This window comes from Syngnathus leptorhynchus, chromosome 17 (assembly GCF_054491065.1).
Source record: "Syngnathus leptorhynchus isolate UIUO chromosome 17, UIUO_Slep, whole genome shotgun sequence".
Lineage (NCBI taxonomy): Eukaryota > Metazoa > Chordata > Actinopteri > Syngnathiformes > Syngnathidae > Syngnathus > Syngnathus leptorhynchus.
The window spans coordinates 2,582,255-2,606,311 of NC_141211.1; the positions used below are offsets into that span (position 1 = coordinate 2,582,255).

The 24,057-nt window shown below is 46.3% G+C and overlaps 1 protein-coding gene and 1 long non-coding RNA gene across 4 annotated transcripts in view; one reads left to right on the forward strand and one right to left on the reverse strand.

The window, feature by feature from the left end:
* Positions 1-24,057, forward strand: part of LOC147042968 (uncharacterized) — a 49,867-nt gene that overhangs the window by 20,626 nt on the left and 5,184 nt on the right. The window contains exons 4-5 of one of the 3 annotated variants that reach the window (XR_015068720.1): positions 14,410-14,546; positions 18,485-18,569. This is a non-coding gene — a long non-coding RNA (uncharacterized LOC147042968). Of the gene's footprint in view, positions 1-14,409; positions 14,547-18,484; positions 19,227-24,057 lie in introns of those variants that run through there. The other 2 variants (XR_015068718.1, XR_015068719.1) reach the window with 2 other exon arrangements.
* fstl4 (follistatin-like 4) overlaps positions 1-24,057 on the reverse strand; it is a 48,048-nt gene that overhangs the window by 5,550 nt on the left and 18,441 nt on the right. Inside the window, exons 4-13 of the mRNA XM_085936150.1 lie at positions 22,555-22,791; positions 10,649-10,842; positions 9,461-9,581; positions 4,619-4,785; positions 3,331-3,451; positions 2,426-2,587; positions 1,464-1,598; positions 1,369-1,395; positions 647-765; positions 22-171 (exon numbers count right to left, since the gene is read on the reverse strand). Coding sequence (XP_085792276.1) covers positions 22-171; positions 647-765; positions 1,369-1,395; positions 1,464-1,598; positions 2,426-2,587; positions 3,331-3,451; positions 4,619-4,785; positions 9,461-9,581; positions 10,649-10,842; positions 22,555-22,791 — 1,433 coding nt within the window. The remainder of the gene's footprint in view (positions 1-21; positions 172-646; positions 766-1,368; positions 1,396-1,463; positions 1,599-2,425; positions 2,588-3,330; positions 3,452-4,618; positions 4,786-9,460; positions 9,582-10,648; positions 10,843-22,554; positions 22,792-24,057) is intronic.

Genomic DNA, 24,057 nt, shown 5'->3' on the forward strand with positions numbered 1-24,057 from the left:
AGGGCGTTTTCAGTGACCCACCTGCACCACCCGCTGCGCTTGGATGTCCACCACCAGCAGGCGGCTCTGGAGGGGCTGGCTCACGTAGACGTACTTGTCGCGCACGTTGACCGCCGACGACCACACGCAGCGCTGGGGGGACGGGCCCTCGCTTTTGGGGCACATCTCTTCCTGCCGGGGTACATGGACGTTTACATTTCTCTTCCCAAAATATATCACAGCCCCTCGCTCTTGTCCGCCCCCAGCAATTCCCCCGCTGACAAACACCTCGCTGGCATTCGCCTTGTGCTGGTTTAAAGTGCACCGAGTGCTTTTTGCGGCAGGAACTCGCTAACGCGCGGCTTATTGCGTTTCCATTGATCTCTAATACAATCACGGGCGGCTCGGTTAAAAAGCCCGATCCTTTTACGGAACAAGCAACTTTTAGCACCTCGAGCCCATTGTTCCACTTCCCGGCGGATTACCCGACCGAGTATGGACTGTGTACGGTCGATGCGAAAGGATGCGAATAATCCCATTAAATTTCCAGGTGTTGACTAGACGAGGGGAAGTTGGTGACACGTTGCACTGAACAGGAGATAATCCTTTCAGGAAAGCAAATCATAGTCCGCGATGGCCGGTAGTAGATTTAAAAAGAATAAATTACGTATGTAGCGACGATCCTCTCCGTGCGCTTGATCTGCCGGCGGATCTCGCACTGGCTGGGCTGCAGCAACGTGATGCCCTCGTCGGAAAACACGTAGAACATGTTGCCCACGCTCAGACCTGCGGCAAAAGATGAGGTCATCAATCGACACCAAAAGCCAAAATTGCTGTCGTCGCTTGAGTATAAAAGTTCTGGTTTTTGGGGATGAGACGTTTTTTGTTGACATTTTCCTCCGTCCACCTTATTTTTGATTTCAGTCTTTCTGCATGCGTTTAAATAACCCGCTATTGGTACATTGGATAGAATCGCGAACGCTCGCCTGCCAGCTTGTCAGCACGGCACATTTGTAACGACTGCGCTCCCGTTGATAAATGCACACAAAGCATCCGTAAAACGCAACATAAACTGCAGTACAGAAGCAGGGAGACGGCCAGTGTTGTTGTTTTTCTGCTTACAATATACTCGGCATCCAGACAGGATTGGATGCGGAGCTGTGAGCGCTAGGTATGGGATAAAAAACAAAAAACAAAAAAAAGGTTGATTGTGTGCAGTTGATGAAAGGCACCTCGGGCAGTGTGCGAGGCAGTAGGAGAGGAGGCGGGTTAAGCTGGCGAGCTGCTGTTTCTTATGGACGACATTTATATATATATATCATTTATATGGATTCACGAGGTCGGGGGCTGCCAACGTAATCACACGGATACAAAAGGAGCCGTACTTACCTTCCTCTCGCCACAGAATGTTTGCAACTGTAATGCAAAAAAAGAAAGAGTCAGCTCGGGGGGACTTGTTTGATTATTATTATTTTTTTTCTTACGCGTCTTCTTGGCCGAATCTTCCACAAACAGCGAGGAGATGTCCTCGTCCACGCCCACCTCGTTTTTGGCGATGCAGGTGTAGGCGCCCGTGTCCTCGTAGCGGACGCTGCCGATGAACAGCTCGCTGCCGTTAGCTAAGAGAAAGGCAAGCAAAGAATGTGATGGAAATTCCCAAACGCCATTTGGATAGACTCGTGATAACGACTGTACTTGTCTCTTGTCCACTTGTGTGTCAATCAAACAAATAACGGCATCATGTCCACAAACAGCACTTTGGGCTAATTGCAGGCAATAGACACCTGGCAATTTGTATGTTCATTCCAGTCGTTGACATTTCTCGACATCTTGTTTTATGATCCCAATAACGATGACTCACGCTGGAAAAGCATTTTAATCGCATCCAAACGCTCATTTCGTTTCTGGCGAGCCTCATTAAATTAGTGGGCTTTTTTTTATTTTAATCTTAATTTGCAGGCTATTTGGTGACGAGGGAATTTAATTGAGCTTTTAATCCTGTATGACAAATGTCAATTTGTTTGGAGACCTGCGGGGACTTTGGTGGCTTCTACTGAGACCTAATTGATTTGTTTATTTTGATAGACATGCCATTATTTGCGCACAATGCTGACCTTACACTTTTCCAGTAAAAACATCAACAGGCTTGAAATTCAAATTCAACAACCATGGCTGACCTTGACCAGGCAAAATGTCATTTTCGCCGTGTCCTGAAACCCTAAGCCGGGCTTCAAACTGCAGCTTGAAATCCGAACTGTATTTTAAAACCACAACATGGTCTTGAAACCCTGACTCAAATAACAATAAAAAAATTGAACCTGGTCTTAAAACCGATATAAGAAGCTGAAAGAGTAGTTAAAATTGAACAAAGAAAAAGTTGGCCATAAAATCCAACAGTGTCTTATTTGGACCGCCCAAAAAAAACAAAAACAGAACCTGTGCTTGCCTTTGAGAGCAAGCTGCTTGGCAGAGCGCGGCTGCAGCTCCACGCCGTTCTTCAGCCACACCAGCTTGGGATCGGGGATGCCGTCGGCGCGGCAGTGTAGGCTGGCCGACACGCCGGGCTCCTGGGCTTGCGTCTCCGGGTACACCAGAATCACCGGCGGGACTGCGGCACGCAAACAAGAAGGAGGAGGGGGGGGAACGGGGGACGGGGGAGGTAAGACCACCAGCGACGCGGAATTACTTTCACGGCGGCGTGGAATGAATTGGCAGAGCCAAGCGCTCGGGGGTGGCTTTATTACGGCTGCTGCATGAAAAAGATGTTGGACGACTCGGCGGCGCCCGAGGGGAGGAAAGCTGTGAAAGAATGTAGACGATGAATGACACCTCCAGTTTGCAAAAGCACCTCAGAGCCTGACAAAGTCGTTGCTTTTTTTATTTATTTTTTTCTATAGTGTTGGCATCTATGCAGGTCTACTGGAGGGATGAGCGACTGTAATAAGCATAGAAAAGAGTCCGAGCAAAATGACCACAATACTTTTGGGAAGACACCAACAACGTAATCTCTGTTCCCTCAAGACCCCAAATGTGTGTTCATCCAACATTTATTGACTTCTTTTGTACTGCCTATGAAAGCAAAGCATTTCCAAATCTTTTCTTTTTCCCCAATGTGCCTGTGACTGCAATGCGGGGACAAAGTGCTGCTGAAAATATTCAGCACCATGCAGCCTTGAGTCAGGAAACAAGGGAGCAAGTGAGGATGCTAGGGAGAAGGGAAAGAAAAGGAAGCGAGGAAATAAGTGAGATGCAAGGAAACTAGGGGAGCAAGGTAAGGAAGGAAATGATGGGAGGAAGGAATCAAGGACATGTCGTGTCCAACTAGGGATGAGTCGGGAAGAAAGTACTGACCGTTGACCTGCAGCACATGCGTCTGTTGGATGTCCTCGTATCCGTAGGCATGGCAACTGTAGTTCCCCATGTGAATGGTCGTCACCTTGGTGATGTACAGCGAGCCGTCATCCCCAAAGTCCTTCGACACACATACGGCAGGTGGGAAATGAAGCGAGGCCCTTACGGACCACGGGGGAATAGCGGCAGAAGAATGGGACCGCCGAGGGACGGGAGAAATCCGGGCAGCTTGATAGAACGCCGCGGTGGGGTGGCGGAGGGATCGCGGGACCGTGAATCAACGGCGTTTGGGAATTTGATCCGTGCGGCTGACAAATTGCGAGGGTTAAAAATATATCAGCCATTAGCTTGACAAATGGGGGTGCTGGTTTGTTGCAATGCTGCGCACCTGGGGGGGGCGACACACATCTGAGGGGCGGATTAAGGCATTACGTTTTTTTTCGCTTCTGCCAAGCGGGATTTCCTGCCCATCTTTGCTTCACGCCGGTCAACAATTCTCATTTGAAAACATATAAGGAATGGGCCGACCAATCCGTGCTGTGGATGATTGACATCTATTACGATAAAAACATTTGATCATATTATTTTTTTTCTGGCTGATTGGAAAGACGAGGCATGAAAGTGACAAAAGCCAGGAGAGGGGGAAAAAAAAAAAAGACAGGCGGTATGCCACTAATGCGTTTTCTGGCATTGTGCGCCAAATCTAAATGGCGGATTCCAAATGGCACCCGGCCGGCATAAATGGGATGTTAACCTTTTATTTCATCAAAATGTACTACGCAGGCGGCAATTACAGTGCGTCCGTTATTTCTATCAAAGCTTTTGTGCGGCGGCGGGCTGCCAGCTGTGTTTCAAATCATTTCATTCAAACTTGTCAATGATTTTGTTCTTTTCCGCCACTGCGAAGCGTTCAAGTGTCACCGGCGCGTCGTCCCCCACCATCACCGGGAAAGAAAAGACCCTCGGTTTCTGTGCTCTTAATCACGTTGCTGCCACTTATATGCAAATACAAACAGTTGCACGGTAATGAAATCAAAATAGATTATGCATTGCTTTTACCATGAGGGGCAATTTGCCACATCCTCTTGGCTTCCCCAGACATCTTGTGCAGTTAAGAATTCGAATTTAACTCCAACTGTCGTGTACGCAAAAAAAAATGGCAATTTTTTTCTATTAAAAAAAATAAATAAACACAAGAAGTTATAAAATACTTACAAATTTAACTCGACTCATATACTAAACCCCAATTAAAGTAAAATGATCGGACACGAATGGAAAGGGAACTCACATTGATGTCCTCCAGGTCCAGGAAGTTGAGAACCACGCCATTCCTCTTCCAGATGATGGGCGGCCGCAGGGTCCCCTGGATAGCGCAGGTGAGCACAGCGCTCAGGCCCACCGTCACGGTAGAGACGCTGACCTGTTGGTCCTCTGCCAGGCTTAGCTGGACCACCTCTGCCGAAAGGGGAAAAGCCACCCGCATCGGTTCCGTGATTAGGGAAGGAAGTCATTGTATTATGAAGTGATGAAAATGTGCTGATAAGGCACAACGGCGACCGAGGCTTAATACATCTCCAGGGTCTGTCTCATTAGCAGCGGAGCGAGGAGGATAAACAGCTGTCCTGGAGTGATTCCGTGGCAGAATAGAAAGAGCACGTGGCCCAGGACTGAATATCATTCTTCTCGTTAAGGCAAATTTATGTTTTGCAAGGCGACCAGGAGTTATTCTCGTTCGTTGACCGGCTGTGAAGGCGAGACGGTTTAGGGTGGATTTTTATTTTAACCAGGAAAGCGTCAGATCTGTGTCGTGTTCTGCGAGAGGCAGGTCTAGCAATTGCATTTAAGACACACATTAACAACGTGTGCTAGTCAGCTGGCAAGTTATTGGCCTCAGCAGCATCGTCCGTTCCTCCGCTTTGCCTCGTAAACGTAGCAAAGGGTGACAACAGAGTCGTCGGCTCTCCGCATCAGTAATCCCTCCAGAGATCTTCTACGTGCTCCGCCTGCCATCGCACTCAATTTGCGTCGGGCACGCTCGCGTATTCCCACCTCGGTCAATCGTTTGGCGTTAGCGTGTCGCTTTGAGTCAGAGTCGTGCTGGTGTTTTCATTTCCTCACTTTTTTTTTTTTTTGCCAAGCATTTCTCCAAATTCACATTCTCCTCCAAATTCAACGATTCAATCAATTCCACATTTTCCTGCATTAAATTTGCATTCGCTTTTGAGTCCCCCCCCGTACGTAGGTATGGACTTGCGCTACAAAACTCGAAATGCTTCCGTCTTGTCTCTCTTTTCCTCTCTCCGTTAGCGCCGCTGATTGATTAGCGGAGCTCCCGGAGTCCCTGAATGGTCAATTACTAGCTTCTGTGCGAGCGGACTATTCCGGGAGAAAAGGGTGGGAAACTAACGGGGGCATCATTTTAAAGATAATGTCATGACATCCTTGCTCGGCCATGCGTGGCGACAGAGAACGTCCGCCTGTGGATATGCAATTTGTCCCTTCCTTGTGTCAGAATGGGTTCAAGTCACGGGAGGAAGCCTCGAATATCTTTACAACAAGCTCTTCAATTTATTTATCCTTCCGCGTGTATAGCAAGAGCTGGACACCAAAGCGGATGCTAGTTGGCTAACGCGAAAAAAATCTTCTGGCCCCTTTCAACGGAACTCATTTGGCAGCAAAAGAACAACTCAATTTATGAAAATGATACTCGCTCTCTCGCGAATGTGACGAGAGCTCCGACAATCCTGATAATCCTTCATCTTTACGGTGAGGAGCACCAAGACCTCCAGCTTCTTTTCTGACAGCCACAGGCTAAGTGGTTTTTCATGTTCATGCGAGGGCTGGCTAAGGAATCTAAAAGCCTAGCGTGGGTGTCGGAGCGGGTTTCACCCGACCCAAGGGTCATAATCTGGACGGGTTAGTGGCAAATTGACTGGATGTCAACATACCGCCAGCATTTTTTATGACTTTCAGGCTTTTTCTTTTATGTGGCTTCCTCACAGCGTGATTGCTCCTGGCTACGTTCACCGACGGGGCCGGGATAAAAAAATAAATAAAAAAAAATCACCGACCGCATGATAACACCTTTGTGAGCCGTGGAGAGCAGGCCGAAGCGACAGGCGGTGCTACGACTGCTTATCTCGAGGCTGAGGTGGCAAGGAACGTACTCAACGGATGACTCGCTTATAGTAACCGTTAACCTAACCCATCGGTCGTAGCCATAACTCGAGATAACCTTCATCTTAATCCGAATGGAAGCTTCGACACCTTCCGCCTAAATCCGTAGCATCCTACAAGCCCCGCCCACCCCAACTCAAAATGTGCCGTCGTCCTTCTGAGCAAGCGAAGGCGCAACGAGGTATCTGTTTGGAAAGCCGCAAGCTGACAAATAGACTGGCTTGTCTTCCGTCTCGACTCTTTTCGCCGGCGTTATATAAGAGCCCCTTTCCTTTGTTTCAATCCCGTACTTTAGTCAAGACATAACTGCGCTACTATAACCCAGCCATCTGGCCAACTTGCTGACAATTCACAGCGAGCAGATGTTTTCCTTGAAGGGAACAAAAAGCCTTTAGAGAGTATTGCAGGGAAATATGACTTTCTCTGCTCTGATGGCAAAATAATAATAATAATAATACTGACAGTATTGCACCAGGACCAAATTTACAACTGAGATCTAAATGCCGTAGGTTAGGTTGGGTACAACCGAGAAGCAAAATAATTTCAGATCTGACGACCGCAGTAGAAGAAAAGCTATCGGGGTCGACGTAAAGCCTCACGAGCCCCTTCGCGGATTTGCATGTCTGCGGTTAATTAGACACGAAAAGTTGTCGGGAGGGAGGGAAAAAAAAAAAGCGAGCGCCGCAGGGAGCGGTCTCGGGTGGGATTACTCTCCGTGTAATGTCGAGAGATAGCCGAAGATTTGTCCGACGAAGGGCGCATCGCCCAGCGGGAGGTCAGAATGATGATTTTACATGATCTCGGACTTTCCCATCGTCAAGCCCAATTTGTCTTCCGGTAGATCATGTCCAATCCGATTTTAGTCACTTTGGCATTTCTCGAGCAAGGATTGAAGTCGACTCTCAATTAAGGTTCTAAATTTAGACGAGGACTTTCGACTAAAAGTTGGACGTGATATGAATCACACTGATCATGACAGGAGACGTGAAAATCAAAGACCTAGTTTGTGATGTCCTGCATGTTTTTTTCCCGTGTCACTGCTCAATAAAACTTTGTAGTGAGGTCAGGTAATGTCATCCCCTCTCCTTACACGGAGGCAGAGTCTGCTCTCTGTGTTTGAGTGTATAAATCCCGCACGGCAGCGCTGCACAGTGGCTGCACAATAAGTGTATTGCCGCCATAAAACAAATTGATGGCCGCTGAGGTTTGCCGCTTGTGTTTCTTCATTCAGCCGGCCAGTAAATTATTGCTTCTCCGCCCCGCCTGTGCTCATCTCCGCCTTACATAAAGACTCCGGTGTTCCATCTGCCCGCAGTATGTGCGTACCGGAGGGAGCAAGCGAGGGAGGCGGGCAGGCGGGCGGCGGTGGGAGCGGGCGCGGGCTCTACGGCGCACCCCTCCCTAATTGTTGATCATGCACTCGATCCTTTAGCGCAACTCTTCCTTATGTTTCCTCTCCCGCTTGGGGGAACGGCGAGTGTTGCACAAAATAAATGATTCAGATATTAAACAGACAGGCAACAGTTGCCATGACAACCGGGCCCAGCCATTCCTCGGCACTTATATAGCAGACGCTGCATAAAAGGAATTCCGGTGTTTATATTTGTGATTGTAGCGTTGGAGCTGTTCTTTGGGATGTCTGTTTTTCAATGCACGGTACCGGCTCGGCTCGACTCGTGATTATGGTTTAGCAACAGTGGCTACATGGCTAGAAATCTATGACGTATGCTTTTACCTTTAGAGTGGCGTTCCTCAGGGAAATGTTTTAGGTCCATTCGTTTTTTTATAGTGTCTAAAATTTTTATTATATGAGATGCAATTAATTCCACACCAAATACTTTTATCCTAAGGTCATTTAGAAACCTTTTCATTAAAAGTGTTTAAAAAAAACTGTGCAATTAAATTAACATAAAAAATGAGGTTCTTGCAGCAATGCCAGGTATCCAAATACTTTTGTCAACATAAAACATTCCATTTGCCCTCTCTCTGTCTACATGGCTGTAATTCTCCTTCCTCCATCTTCTGGCCCTCCGCTCAAGTGATTAATTAGTCAAATGTGCCTCGGCTGCAGTGTCGCTTCCACCGCGCCGTAATTCCACGGTTAGACGGGAGTAAACAAGCAGGGAAACTGACAAGAAGAAGAAAAAGGAGAAAACAACGGCAACGTAGGGGGGAAAAAAAAAAAAGTCATCCCAATTAAGAGGCTTGCCCGTCTCGTTATAATGGGAAAGTTGGGAAAGTGCTATGCAAAGTTGAAATCAAGTTGGCTGCATTAAAATTCACTACCATCACTCGCCGGTGTCTGGAGCCTCCTCCGGCCGGATTCAGACCGTACGCGTCGGAATTTGGCCACAATTTTCACAGAAAGGTTCACAACAACCTTCAGAACAGATGAGCTAGTTTCCAAGTCTGTTGGTTTTCTTTCTCCATTCTTGGGGTATTTTGATAAGGGCATATCACAGAAAAGAGCTACTATAAATTGTCAACATAGTGCTTAATACTATAATACAATGACGCATTCCAGGACAAAAAAAAATGGTGAATGGCTCTTTATCACGGCTTTCGCCAGCTTTTGCGTCCTCATAATGTCGGGGAATTAGCGTGGATGTAATTAGATGAGGCGGGCGGTGTCAGAGGTGCTGCGATTCACAGGCGGCGGATTAGACGGGTGAGCAGGCACTTTGGCGGATGAAATAAGAGCAGCGCTCTCTTTGTGCGTCGTCAGTCAGGAGATACGTCATCATTTTGAATCTCATCATCATGCTAATAGCGTCCGCATTTTATTCTCACCAACGCCGGGCAGACTTCAGAGTGAGCATTGTTGAATAATACTGTCATTGTTAACCACCTAGGCACGTATTGGGCGGAGTTTTCTGGTTTGGAATGTATTTGACCTACTTTATTCCACTCTCCCGAAAACATGAAAAATATGAGTCATTAAAAGTTGACTCACGGAAGGCGGTGTAGAATTCGTGCAGGCTGAGGTGTCCGTCGTTGTTGTAGTCGTCGTAGCGCAGCAGATCCTGCATGGTGCAGTGCAACAAGGTGTCGTCCAGGTGCTCTTTCATGGAGATCTGACATACGAGATAAGAAAAAAACTCAAGGATATATATATATTTTTTGTAAAACACAAAAACAAATGGAAAAATGATCAATTTGAACCAAAAAAACTACAGCAAATTAAAACGATTCAAAACCATTTTCAAAATATGAATTGAATACAAGGTAAAAAAAAAAATTCAAACAAAAATATCGACTGTCATGTCAGTACAATTGCAAATCAAATAGTTGCAAAGAGTTCATACGCTTCCGTTAGCCGTTTTGCTTTATGTCCGGCAGCCACGATTTTGCTGCTCCCGTCCCGGTTTATTTCTTGCAATTGATTGTCTACAGCGCCGCTGCGCATGTGTCGAGGCGAATTAAAGGGACGTGACAAATTTAATTTATATATTTTGGGGCCTGCGGTAGGCCACGGCCGCGTGTTCCGCAGATAACGTCTGGTCTGCCCGTGGGCGTGCATTAAACGCTCCCCCGACCAAAGTGTGAGACTTTTTCCCGCCATAAAGACCACCCCGCACTCGTATCTGCGTCTTGAGGGATGACTGCAATTCGTCTGTATTTACATTTCAAGGCGAAACTCCTTAAAGCCTTTTCAGAGACACGTCGGCATTAATAATTACCAGTCGTCATAATCTTTGCTTGCATCTCGACGCAGTAAACCCGCCGAATGAAAAGAAAACAAAGATTATTTCTATTGTTTTGCCAGTAAAAAGTCAGCCATAAATCACTCTTGAGTTTTTAATTTTAAACAGCCAAGCGCTGTGTAGGCAACAATGACGGCGAGGTGACAGAAGATTAATTACTTGCAATGTTTTATTCAGATTTGGCAGACGCTTATTAATTTCAATGCGGGGATTGTTTTTGGTTTTTTTTAACGCATCACACAACTCCATTGTTGTTGTTTTCAAACCATTGCAACCAAAAGCAATCAAGAAAGAAGGCACTTGTGTACACTTGGAATCCTAACGCTAACGATACAAACACACGTCTGCTTTGGTAGCCAGCTGGGTTTTTTTGGGCTTGTAATAGTACAAATACAAAAGACAACTGAAAAGATCAATTGATTTCGGCCGCCACCCACCTTCTCCAGTTCTTCGCCGACCAGTCGTCCGTCCTGGTTTACGTCCAAGTACTTGAACATGGTGTCCACCAGCGCCCGCCTGGCCTCCATGTCCCTTTGCTGGTTCCGTTCCGTTTCGGGGTTTCTCGGGACTGTCTTCATGTCCAGCAGCAAGCTTTTCAGACGATTGTACTCGGACATGGTACACGCGTTACCTGCGGCACAAAAAAAATCTCAAGATGATTCGTTTGAATCTGTTACCTGGTTCGGTTGGATGTGGTCAGCGATTCATTTGCAAACTCACCATAAACAAAGCAGGCTGTATTGTTTTTGTTCTTCTGTTAAGTGATTCGAGTTGGCAGACGACACGGACGATTCAAGTTATTCTGTTTGTTTTTATGCTTTTGGCACTTGTTGCGTAACACTGACTTATTTGCATAATGTGACAGCATGTCAGCTCCAATTAATTATGAGTAATCCACATGATGACAAAAGGTAAACATCTGTGTTTAGAGCAGCTCAAGCTCCTTTTTTGAACCTTTTCTGGGGGGGGGGATTACGCCGCCCTCTCAGTAGCAGACGATATGGAGCTTTTCTGAAATAGAGCGGCCGCAAATTAATCGTGGGTGGCAACGGCGGCGTCAGCGGCTTTATTTTCCCCGACAAGCTCTTCCAAAATCAATTAGGACGCCAAACACGTCTGCCGCACAACGAGCGGGCCTTGATACTGGTGGAGGAATGCGTAAATAAACAACAGACGGCGGCAGGAATCTTCTTTTTTTTTCTTTTTTTTTTTTTATTATTACCCACTAAGCTTTTTGACAAGAGACTGTCCTACGTGAATAAATCACCGTCTGCTGGCGGTGCGCCAACTTTCAAAGCTAATCAACAGTAAACGACGGCGTGCAATGTGAAATTTTGTGACGTCACTGTAGCGCAACAATTACCTCATGCCAGGTCGATGATGTTCACCTCTACTGTAGAAAACAGAAATGCTAACGTGGTAGTTGGTTGCAATACGGAATAGAACTCAAAATGGTCAGCGTAACATGCTAATTGGTTATTTTAACTGTTATACGTACAACTATGCATAAAACATTTTGTTGCTTGGATAAATGACAATATTCCCCGGGAGTTGTTTTAAAGAACCCCAAGGAACCTCCAAGGACACACACAAGCATTTTATTCCCAGACGGTATTCATCTTAGAGAAGAGTGAGAATGGAGAGGGCGAGGTTGCGTCCCAGGCGGCCATTTTACCATAAAATAATCCCAAAGAGCTCCAAAGTCATGATTCATGGCAAGTCTCGCTTTCCTGTACTAATGCATAAATATTATAAATATAATAATAAGAAGGAGAGCAGATGTTCAGGGGTTGGGGAAATATTTTCAGGATGGATGCAGTAGGTGACCATGCAACAAAAAGTCGCCGAGGTGCTCGAGATGGGCGACTTTACAAACACCGCAGGACAATACAAGCAAAATGGACATCAGATCCTGATTCACAGCTTCTATAACTATCTTTTTTTTATGTCTCATAGATTTATCTGGGAAATAATTAGCCAGCCACTCTGGCTAAGGGGAACAATCTAAGGCTGTTAAAAATGAAACGGCCTTCTTGCTTTGACCTCAACTCTACTCATTTTTATTTGTCATTCAGCAGCTACATGAAATATGCTTTGGTTAGCCCCGGGCCGTGCTGGATGGCTCACTGGCAGGCAGCGCTGAAACGAGGTCGCCATTAGAGAGGTGTGGCGCCGCCGTTGCTGGCAGCAGGTAGAAAAAAAAAACAAGGCTGAAGAACAGGCCCATTAAGCAAGAAAAGGGAGCTAATGAAGGGGCAAATTAGTAGAGCGCAAAAAACAACAAATAACACGTGTCCATGTGCGAGCGCGCGACAACTCACCGTCGCCTTTTTGTTCATTTGGCCTCTGCTAATCATGTCACAAACTACTCAGGGTCAAAGTCAACAGTTGATTTGATGTATGCATGAAAACAATTGCTTCACGCGTCAGACGTTTACTCCAATGAATTTTTCTCTTTGTAGGATTCTTTTGAGTTTGGACTTATAACTTTTGGACTGCTAGAATTTATTGCGAAACTCTGGAGATTTACGGAAAAATGAATGCAGTAATTAACCAACAAGGAAAAAAGGAAGGAAGGAAGGAAGGAAGGAAGGAAGGAAGGAAGGAAGGAAGGAAGGAAGGAAGGAAGGAAGGAAGGAAGGAAGGAAGGAAGGAAGGAAGGAAGGAAGGAAGGAAGGAAGGAAGGAAGGAAGGAAGGAAGGAAGGAAGGAAGGAAGGAAGGAAGGAAGGAAGGGAAATCGGAGTAATTAACATCGCAAACAGGATTAAGCGCCATCTTCACATTCCTAATAAGACACCCTGGCCCGCAAAAAATACATTTCACCCTGACATACTTCATCAAATATTTCCTACCCCCCCAAAAAGAGAGAAATTATCTTTTCATTTCTACCCTCTCAGAAGAACATGAAGTCTGTCTCATGTTTTTCTTTTTTTTCTTTCTTTTTTTTGATTAATGTACCAAAAGAGCTGCCGCTAAAAAGTCAAACGGCAAGAAAAAAAATCTTGCTAACGCAAGTCAAATGTCACTTAGGCGAGCGCTAGTTCAGTTTTGACCTCAGATACACTTCCTTGGACATGGTGAAAAACATTTTAGGCTCCCCTCTGGTGGGGAAAAAAAAATGCAACAAAATAGGGCGGGTGCAAAACTTTAAAGCCTCCATCCAGTCTTTCGTTCTACGCTTTAACATAGCTCCTGTCCCACCTCTGCTACGACTCCATTCCAGGTACCACATCGGCCCCAATCCCATGTCAGAGCCATTTATAGCCAACAGTGACATGGAAAAAAAAAGAAAAGCCCTAAAATCTCCTGTGAATTAACAGACGGGAGGCGGCAGAGGTGGTCTTGGCACGCTAAACTAGGTCACCGGTCGAGTCACGTGTTCTCTCGTCGAGGCGAGAAGTGGAATTTTAAATGTGACACTGTGATTGATGAGCGTGGCCGCCCCGCCCCCACCCGCCGCATTCCCAACTCGCCCGTCTTCAATTACCGCCATGAATAAATGCATCGATCCGTCTCATGACTGTCGCGTCTTGCATGTTCCTGGGACACACGTCAACGCCGGATGCCATCAAATGCCGCTTGTGACTAGACGCTGCGCTATCCATGAATTTTTTTTTCTCCGAAATGCCACAATAGTGATGGGGCAGGAGGATTCTTTTTCTGATGGATTTTCAATGTGGCAATCATCAACCTAAAAAGAAGGGCAGGAGTCTCAGCCTTTGTAAATGCCCCCCCCCCCCCCCCCTCCCGTACACCAAGCGAGCGATTTAGGTTTATCCAAATGAGGACTCTTGCAGCGGTGCAAGTAAAAAGGCCTGGCCGCTCGCTAATGCTAACTGATTTGCAAATTCTCTTTCAGTCAGCCAGTTTCTCCTTCTTCATTTTTCATTTGAACATCGGCGAGATTAAACGCAACACATTTGATATACTGGCGCGCCCGCAATCTCCGACTGGCTTCTTCTCCGGGTCCCTGAGATGAATCGGCATGCCCGATGTCTCGGCAGAATGCCAAGACGGAGGATTAACGCGATTTACATCATGGCTAGCGCCACTAGTTTTTGAGGCGCTAATTGAAGCTTTGGGCATGAGGGCTGATTAAGAAATAATGGGGTGGTGGAGGAATCTTAAATGGGGACATATTATGTTTTTAACGTCGTCAAGTGTGAAATGTAACGTTTACTTATCTGCCTATTTCAGGAAATGTCTGCGTGTGAGCCCTTCTGCCAGATTGGGACAACCAAAAGCCACTTGTTGATAAAACACCAAATTGGTGACCAGCTCAACCCAATCAAGTCTCAGACACTTCACCGCGATGGCCGAAGCACGCTCCAACGGTAAGCAGAATTGTTTTCATAGATCAGTTCAGACTGAAAGCGGCTTCTGATTGTAATTATCGAGGCATCTGTCTTTTGGCCGCTGCTTTGACATTTTCCGCGGCTTGGTGATGAAATGCTGCATGTTGCAATACACAATGGAAGCCCAATTATAGGTCATTTATCAGCTATGTTGTTTGTGAACTACCTAAATAGCCCCAATGTGAGGCTATTTATAGTCTATGAGCAGCTGTGCTTGAATCTACATATACAACACTCACATACTAAGGTGTCACGTTCACCCGTTCCTATGGCAACAAGCCCGCAAGGAAAGCGAGAGGAGGACAAGGACGCTGGCCGTCCGTCCCTTACAATGATGAGCCGCTTAATCGCTGACCCGCCGCCGCCGTCGTCGCGTGCGTACGTCACAGCTACAGATAGGATGTAATTAACGTCAACGCGGCGCTAAATAAGTCTCATGATTGCAAAGGACACTTTAAAAAAAGATGCATGAAATTCTCACGCCCAAAATGCCCCGAAAAAAAAAAAAAAAAAAAGAAGCTGCGATTACGATAAGACTCTTCGTTGCTTATCCCACCAGGAGGAGGGCGAGAGATCGGCGGTTCACACCAGCGGGGGGCCGGGCAGCTGCCCCAACCTCAAGCGCAATAAAACCTCTAACTAGACACTAAAAAAGACTTCAAATAGTATTATTAATGGCAGAATAACTTAAGACAGAATATCAAATATCTGTTAGTATGATGAATGATGATTGCTAATGTGTCACAAGATGGCGCTAGTGTCGCACTTGACTATTTGACCGGGCTATGGCATCGTAGTATCTTCGTACCGAGATGCCACAAGATGGCGCTAAGGAGTAAAACTGCAAATTGGTGAATCCACAAATGTGATATGCATCTGAACACCATACATGGAAAAGTAGCATAAATAGTTGGCTTCCGACACACGTGCACATATTGGCGTGTGTGTGTGTCACGCAATTAATTAATTAACACTGTTGATCCATGCGTGTGCGTGCGTGTGTTGCAAAGAGCAGATTACAGACGCTTATTTCTAATAGGCTGCGGTTAATGGAGTGCTCTTCAAGCAAGCAACTCAAAGCGGTTTGAGTAATGGAGCATCTTGTGTATTCAGACGACAGCCCGGATTAGACGCATGAAGAATGACGACGTCTGTGCGTTGAGCAATAGGAGAGGTGCATCGGGTGTGATTACACATTAATGCTTAGTAAATCACTTTAACTCACCCGACTTTTCATTAAGTACACCAATTTGCCTATACAAACATGCAAAAAATGCACATTTTTGAGAGCGAAAAAACTGATGATGAGTTGAACAGACTCGGCAGAGGAAGTCAAACATTTTTGTGATGATTGTTGTTTTTTGCTACTAAACACAGACATATAGACTCTCAAAATAGTTTGGGCAAAAAGAGCCACTTGCATCAATTTGAGCCAATTTCTGTGCAACCTGTATGTTTTGAATCACACAGCAATGGTCAGGTAATAACGGAGTTAGGTGAAGCAGCATGTGGCTCATCACCTCCTTCCAAGTGACTGTAAACAATTTCATGTTTGTTATGGACAATATCCACTGCCTTCTGTCAGTCATCGTCTGCTCTGTACAATTTCTGCCAAGGACGAAACGGTCGAGTTGAGGTTAGAATGTGAGAGCGAGAGTGTGCGCGTTTTTAGCACACTGAAAAAGCAATTACGGAAGCTCAGTCGAGTGTTTGTTTACGCGGGTTGTGATGCTGCCACTCAAGACGGACTCCACTTATTATCTCATTCCTATACACGCACGCGCGCACTCACATGTCCAGGAAATGCTAATCACTGACCACCATGTTAGGCGTAAAAGCTAATGAACGCTCATGGTTATGATAATCCATTGGAAATTTAGAAAAAAAATTAGCCACTGACAGTTTTCATCAATCAAACTGAAATTGGGTGGCCATGCCCAAACTTGAACAGGATGGCAGCCATTTTGGTCCTCTTCGCCATTGAAAAAATGGGAGAACCATTTATCAGTACTTGCAGCTTTAAATGTTATACTCAGTAGCTAATATTTTTATGCATCACGTACATCAGGGAATACTCGTTGGCTGCATTGACAAAAGGACCCAAAAATGCTGTAACAGAGTTTAACAATCCCCATAAAAAGGCCGTAAATGAATTATGTGATTTAATAATACTAAGCGGGTCGATAGCAAGGCTGCACGTGTCGCCGACAGCAGTTTCGAGTCGACAGATGGCATCTGGGGGCCCCTGGGGACCATGCTAGCGCTAGCGCCACCTGTAACGCTAAAAACAACAAAAAAGGTCAGCGGCATCCATCCACGGCGGCCATGTTCTCCGAGGAAATCACCGGGGATGAGCTTGGGGGCGAAAGGACAAAAAAAATAAAACGAACAATAACACGCACCGCTAGCTAACTTTGCTCAGACAGCTGCCGGGGTCGCCCCTTTCCTCCCTGCGGGTCCTCGAATTAGACGGTGCTACGTAGTCAGCGACTCGAGCGGGACTCTGCCATGCTAATGGAGCCGCTACACCTATCCCGAGGCGCCGCGCTCGCTAATAATGAGCAGCAAGGGCAACGTGACACGCTATGCTATACTTTGGGTTGGGCAAATTGATGGGGGATGTTGAAAATGCGCCATCCTCAAGTGAATACCGGCCTGCTTTCTCGTATTGCGGCAAAAAGTAGGTGAACAAACGGATGGTATTTGAGTTCCAATTTCGACTAAATTGTAATGAATTCTAACACTTGTGCTGTCGTATTTAAGGTCTCAATCTAACTGGGAAGTGAAGTGAGTGGCGGGGCGTCCGTTGTGCTGATCAGTCAGTCCGCTCGCGAGTTAGCGAAGTGTCAATCGAGGCGGGCCGTGCGCCCTCTGGTCTGACGTCTCGGCAGGCGGAGAGCGCTCGTATATTTATACATCTGACAGCTCCCATTACACGGCCTCCCCGATATTCTAGCAAAGCTTCCCCGCGGGTTCGACGAGCGAGAGAAGCGCCAGTCATTGCGCCGCATGACAAACGAGCCCGGGCGGATGACAAACTGTACAGGAGTCAATTAAATGCCAAAATTCAATTAAATGAGAGTGCAGAAAAACCCATAAAAAGCCCATTTTGAATAGTTTTGGGCCATTTTTTAACTAGAAAACGAATGGTTGAAGGCCGCAATGAATCTCAAAAAGGCATCTGACGATGCTGCGGTACGGTCATGCCTTGAGAAACGACTAATTTGTTCTGACAGCATGCCGGTGACTCAAAACACTCGAATAATTTCTGCAAATGACTTTTGGGGATAAAATTCCGTTCGCAATACCCCAAGATTTTTTTTTTAATAAAAGAAATTCGGCTTTACTTTAGCAATTTTACAGTACATTTGTCAACATTCCGACCTTGAGAAAGCAAAGACAGGCAGCCAAATTATGCATTTGGCCTTCACGCGGCTATTAAACAGATAAAAGCAACATCCGCAAACAAAGCGTCAGAGCCAGACGAAATCATTCATCACTTTCCAATTCCTCGCTCGGCTGCCGGCAGCTTTGTTTTTTGTTTTTTCTGGCGATTGGATCCGTCATAACGTCTCCAAAAATCATACGCTACCACCTGTTAGCGCCGCGACAGATGTGACCGAGCGCTAAAAAGTGCCCCCTTCAATAAATCACAATTAGACGAGCGCTAATGAGGAGCTTTGCTAACAAGCGCTAAAAGCTACATTAGGATGCGCACGAGTGTTGGTCCAAACCTTTAAAAAAGACCTGAAATGTAAAATGTATAACGAGCTGTGGAAAAAATGACAACATAATGACTCAAATTAATAACATGCGGCGTAAATGTGTGTTAACAGTGGGACACCCACTGCTGCCAAGTTTAATTCTTCCCCCCTCGTCTGGTTTTTTTTTTTTTTTTTTTTTTTTTTGTATTACAGCCAGAGAGGGAACAAAGCGACACAGATTCTAATGATTCAGCCGTGATGAGATCGGCAAAGATGAATTCAACACGGAAAAAGCAAGGTCCCACCGCGATTTATTTAATTTTTGGATCACATAATAAGCCCCCCAAAAAACCAAAGCTTTTACTTTGTATCCTTTTTATTGGACAGCATCAGCATGTTTGAAAAGTTGTGAGGGATATGTGCTATGTCGAAATAATGTAAGTAAAACAATACCTGCGGTCTATAAACAGATGCTATTAATCTTGCAGTCTAGTATTGATCTCTGGAAAGGGCAATTCCATGAATGTGTATGGCGAGAAGCTATCACCGTATCGATCCAACGCGCTGTCTCCGACAAGCTACACATCCATCTACTTAAACTATCAACCAAACTAGATATCTGTCTACATAACCACAATTTACTTTGCTACATATTTTTCTGCTTAATCCAATCCACGTATGTGTACGAAGTGTGTAGTCAAAAAAAAAAAAATCATTGTTTCATCAAATTGCCTGGATACGATTTTTGTGTTGAATTTGAAGGAGTTGGGGGTTTTATCTATTTTGGAATGAGGCTATAACATTAGGATTTGATGTAGAATCTTTAGGTTTATATTTATTTTAGATATTTTAGATAGATTATGATCAACATAATTATGGTTTGAGCTGGCTTTACATTTCTCTCACATAGTCTGTAGCACGACGGCAGATCATAAATTATGTATGTCTATTCTTCACTAGGTTCTTTGCAGTTGTTACAGCAGCGCACAATGAATAAGTGATGCACACTAAGTTGTTGTTTTCTATCATCTGCGTTGTTTTTCCGATAGTCAACCATCCGTAGCAGTCCAAAAAAAGTTTCTTGTTTTTGGGAGAGGGAGGCACGAGGGACTGGGCGTACAAATGGTGGGACATCTCTATCTGGGACAGGACATCCATTTGCCAAGGCCGTCATGAATTAGCGGGGAGGAGAGAGGCTAAATGAGAGAAAGCCGGGTGGCTGGGCGGCTTGTTAATAAGCCGGCGTGAACAAATAAAGGACTGTCAGGGGAGGACTGGCAGTGGGGTCCGATGTGTCACACTTGGTTCCCCAGACTGAGGCGAGTCCTCACCTGCCTGACAGTAACTTTTTACTTTGCATCAGCACGACCTTGGTAACTTTTAACTCCATTTTGGGGCAGGGCAGGGCACGCAGCGTTTTAAAAGCGTCTCGGTGTGGCCAACGTTATTCTGCCGGGTCGATGATGACACCCATCGTCACCGAGTTAATGGCGTCCGCGTGAAAAACGCTAGGAACACGTCGACGGCGAATCCAATACGCCGCCGCACTGTCACTACGGGAAGAACCGATGATTAAAGTGCAGCAGCCAACATTGACGGATAATGGACGGCTAAAAGCGGAGGAGAATTCCCGCAAGTCGTCCACTCCAAACAAGCATCAAGCAATTTGTTCCCCCTTCTAACAGGACGCATTAAAGCTAATTTCCTAAATGGCGCATTTTGTGTCCAACGCGATTGCCGTAAACTCCTGATAAACAAGGATGGAGTAAAAACAATGTCAAAGCCATCAGAAACAAGTCATTCATTTGAAGCCAATTTCTTTGCAGTTGACTGTATGATTCAAGATTCCTTTTTGTCAAATCTCAAACCGCAACCACCTTAACCTTGTTAGGATTCAAGGTTTTCCAAGACAAACACCTCAGCTCAAGGTAAAATCCGTGAGCTCAGAAAGGCCATGTTGGAAGATGAACTGGGCCAGTGCTACAATACAAGGTTTACAAGCGGAACTGGGTCAGTGCTACTCATAGTGGCGCCTAAACCCAAACATCTGTGCAAGGCTCAGTCTAATCGGGCTCCAACCTAAACTGGGACAGTTTCAATTTCAGGTTAGGCCCCACCCTGAAAAAAAAAGATGGAGTCCCCTGGCCTTAGCTAGGTTTTTGTTCGTCATGAGTTCATTGGGACTATTTGGATCCTACCCACACTCATCCCTGATGAAGTGTTATAAGCTGGAGAATACGTTGGAAAAGTCTCCCGCAGCCGAGGGTGTCCAACCCCCTCTTGAACCCCGGCGCAAACACAACCTCCTGATCTGCATTCAATCATGGAGGGCGGAGATGATTAATCAGCCGCCGCTGATGCTTTTTAGAACCTTTTTAATCAACGGCGGGGTCGCAAGTGGCACGATCAAATTAGTGTAATGATGATTTTAGCGTGGCGGGTCCATTGTACTTTCTCCCATTTTTAAAAGGATATATAAATAGCCAGAAGCGACGGTCTCAGAATCGTCTCTACTAATGCCGGGACAGGAAGTCCCCGTCTCGTCTTTGCAAGCCTTTCAACCGGTCACAACAATCCCGATGAAAGAGGTCAAATTCGACACTGACGCTTCTGGATGGTAGCCTGGAGCAAAGGCAAACTGACTTTCACACTACAGCATTTAGGTTTTTATCGAAATTTGAGAGCTTAATCAGACGCGCGTGGCTCAAAGACTGCCGGGGGCGGGCGAGGGGGCACTTAAAAGGGTCTGGCGGTTTTTGAACAGTTTTATTTACTGTGACGGCCAACAAGTGAAGAAGCCTCGTTGTAAACTCGAGAAAATTAAAGCCAGTAGCAGATTGACGAACGCAACCTGTAACTCGGACCGCTAATGTTAATCTGGATATTGACCAAAACCTATTTGAAGGGGACATCTTCAAACTGGTGGGGGAAAAAAAAGCCATAATCACGCTTCAGAGCCACTGTAACCATGACAACCAAGGGCTAAGATCCCCTGTTGTTTGTCATTCAGCCACATTCACCAGCAAACAAGTAACCGTGTGAATCAATCAGCTTATTTGGGAAATACATATTTGGCCAGCCACCGCCGGTTACGTCTTGTCAACTCCTTTCACCTTCCTTCCTCCTGTTATTTGGACGGCGACAGTCTTAATCAGCGAAACCTCTTTTCTCTATCTCCAGCCGCTCTCCTTCTCCGTCGTCTGGCTTCGGTGGCCTGATTTGGCGAGCGAATGTAGCTAATGTGGATTAGCTATGCGCGCCGGCGCGGGCCAAGAATCCCTATCGGCTTAACGGGCCGATTAAAACCGCCGCCACGATCGCGTGTGTGAGCGCGCATGTGAACGGTGCCAAAAAATCCCGAGCTCCTCTATTTACACATCTGCACCTTGAGGGGAGTAGAGAATATATTTTAATCTGACCTGGAAAATGAGATTTAAAGCTACGCCGCTAACAGATGTCAGAAAGGGACGGGAATATCCGGGAGTCGGGATGAAGTGGACTTTTGTGAATCAAGAGTCATTTTCCTGATTGCAGAAAGAATATTGCTAAAGCGCAGCGTAGGCTAACCAGAGGCCTAGCTTCACCGTGTTTGTTTACCGTAAACGTCTGCACAGTACAGATGAATGGCAATCCGCGAAGCATCACATATTTTCTATCACGCGGCGTTTGTGAGCACAAAAAGCCTGGTGTCCACGGCCTTCAATTGTCATTCCATTTAAGTGCCATTGTGAGAACGCTACTTGTCAGGCTATCGTTTCCCAGACGACAAACTCAACCGTGGGGCTCCTGACTGCAAAAAACAATTTGATTCTTTCATCTCCATTAAATGAATATCCACTACAGACATCCTGGTTGCCACGGAGATAGTGGCGGCAGGAGGCGGCGCGCCCCGACAAGTGCCTCAAAGAAACAATTGTTTTTTTTTCCCAAGGAAATGATTCTGTATTAACTTGAAGTCAAAAAGCCTTCAAGTACGCGAACTTCATTTTGAGTCCGTCGCCCTTGAGGGAGCTTTCAGAGATCTCTTGGTGTCTGCATCAAAACAAGCTTTTATAACTCATAATCATTTCTTTTAATTACCGGTAAATTAAAAAATATATATTTACAGTTGGTGGCGCATCCGAAGCTAGCTATTTTTTTTGCAACCCCGTTAATTAAAAACCACTCAACAGACGATCAGGACCTTGTCTGACTCAAAAAGAGCCTTTTGGAAGAAAGACCACAGCAGATTGCCGCGCGAAAATGAAATTCGGGTCATGAGGCGTTCAGGGCGCGGCGTTTACCTTTGAAGAAGCAGTCCTTGCTATGCACCACGTAGATGCGCCTCCTCTCCACGCAGGCCGTTCGGTAAACCTCGCAGTGGTTCTCGTAGAAGCGTCCGTCCGAGCCGCACACCGGCACGAAGGACGCGCGGCATTTCTCCTGGCACACGCATTCGGCGCGTCCCGTCGTCGCCATCAGCACGCATTGCCGTCCGCGACCGCAGTACGTCCTCCGACAGGGGCCGCTCTCCGAGTCGGCTGCAACAGAGAGGAAAGGACGGTGATTTCAATGGAGGCAAGCTAACTTGAAGACATCTATAGTTTAAGCTGTTTTCATGTATTCCATCTCACATTAGCCCGGAAGCGGAGAGTTCACTTGCCTCCTTATCCCTTCGTACTAATTGCCCGTCGCATCTTACTCTCTGATGCATCTGTGGGAAATGCAAACGAGCCCCCTCAGTCTACCCCTCGGCGACCTATGCGTTCGTGCCAAGGTCGACTACAAGACGGTTCGCCGTCTCGAGGCGAGAGAGATTAAAGCGCTTAGTGGCCTACCGCCGGCTCGCTTTCTTTCGACGAGCAGCCCCTGAACGTGTTTGCCCCCCCCTCCGGCCCACGCTTACAAGCATACAGCACAAAAGTAGCTAACAATACACAAGATGTTTGACATTTGCACTCTCTCTCAAGGCTAAAAGGCTAAAGCCTACCCGTCTAAGCGGGTTGGAGTGTTGTTGTTCTTTTATTTGCGGCGGGGGGGGATCAATTGGAGGGCTGTAATGATCCATTCCCGACACAACGGATACATGTTTGTCTTATCTGTCTGACATTTGGATAAGCTGGCGTGTTTATTTACATTTTCTAAGAGGATGCCGGCGCGATGGCCGACGAGCGCCGCCGGTTTTCATTTCTGCTGGAGCGCAAAAGGTGGCGGCACTCATATGAGACTTGATACCCAAACAAGCTTGAAACCCGCATTTGAAACCACAACACTGGTTTCAAATTGAAAAACCTAAAGTATGACTTGAAGCCCTACCCCCACCCTAAGTGTGTTTGTGTGTGAGGCCTTTAAGTGCACTCTTCACTCGAGTCTCTCGGCAAAAGCCTCGCCACGTTTAGCCACTCTTAGGCCTGGATCGACTTGAACCTGGGGCAAGGGAAATCTCCAGCTCTTTAAATCCTGTGAGCGGCATCCCCACTCCATTTGTGTATTTAATTTTTTTTTTTTTTTTTTATACTCGTCCCCCCGCTGCGGGCGCGGAGGGACACTCGCTAGCGTCCTAAAACCTGGCGCTCATTCCACAAAACCTCCCCGGGGTGCCCGCGTGACATTTTGACTCAGCTTTTGTTGTGGAGTGGAAATGTGCTGACGCAGCTTGTTATTCGATTAGCAGAGGGAAGCGGGCCGCCGATAATTGAATTCACAGGGGACGAGCCGTCGATGGCCGTCTCCTACGCGACAAAGCGCTTGTGACACGACGGGCTTGCTGGGAATGAATATCAATGCAACATAACAACAAAAACTTG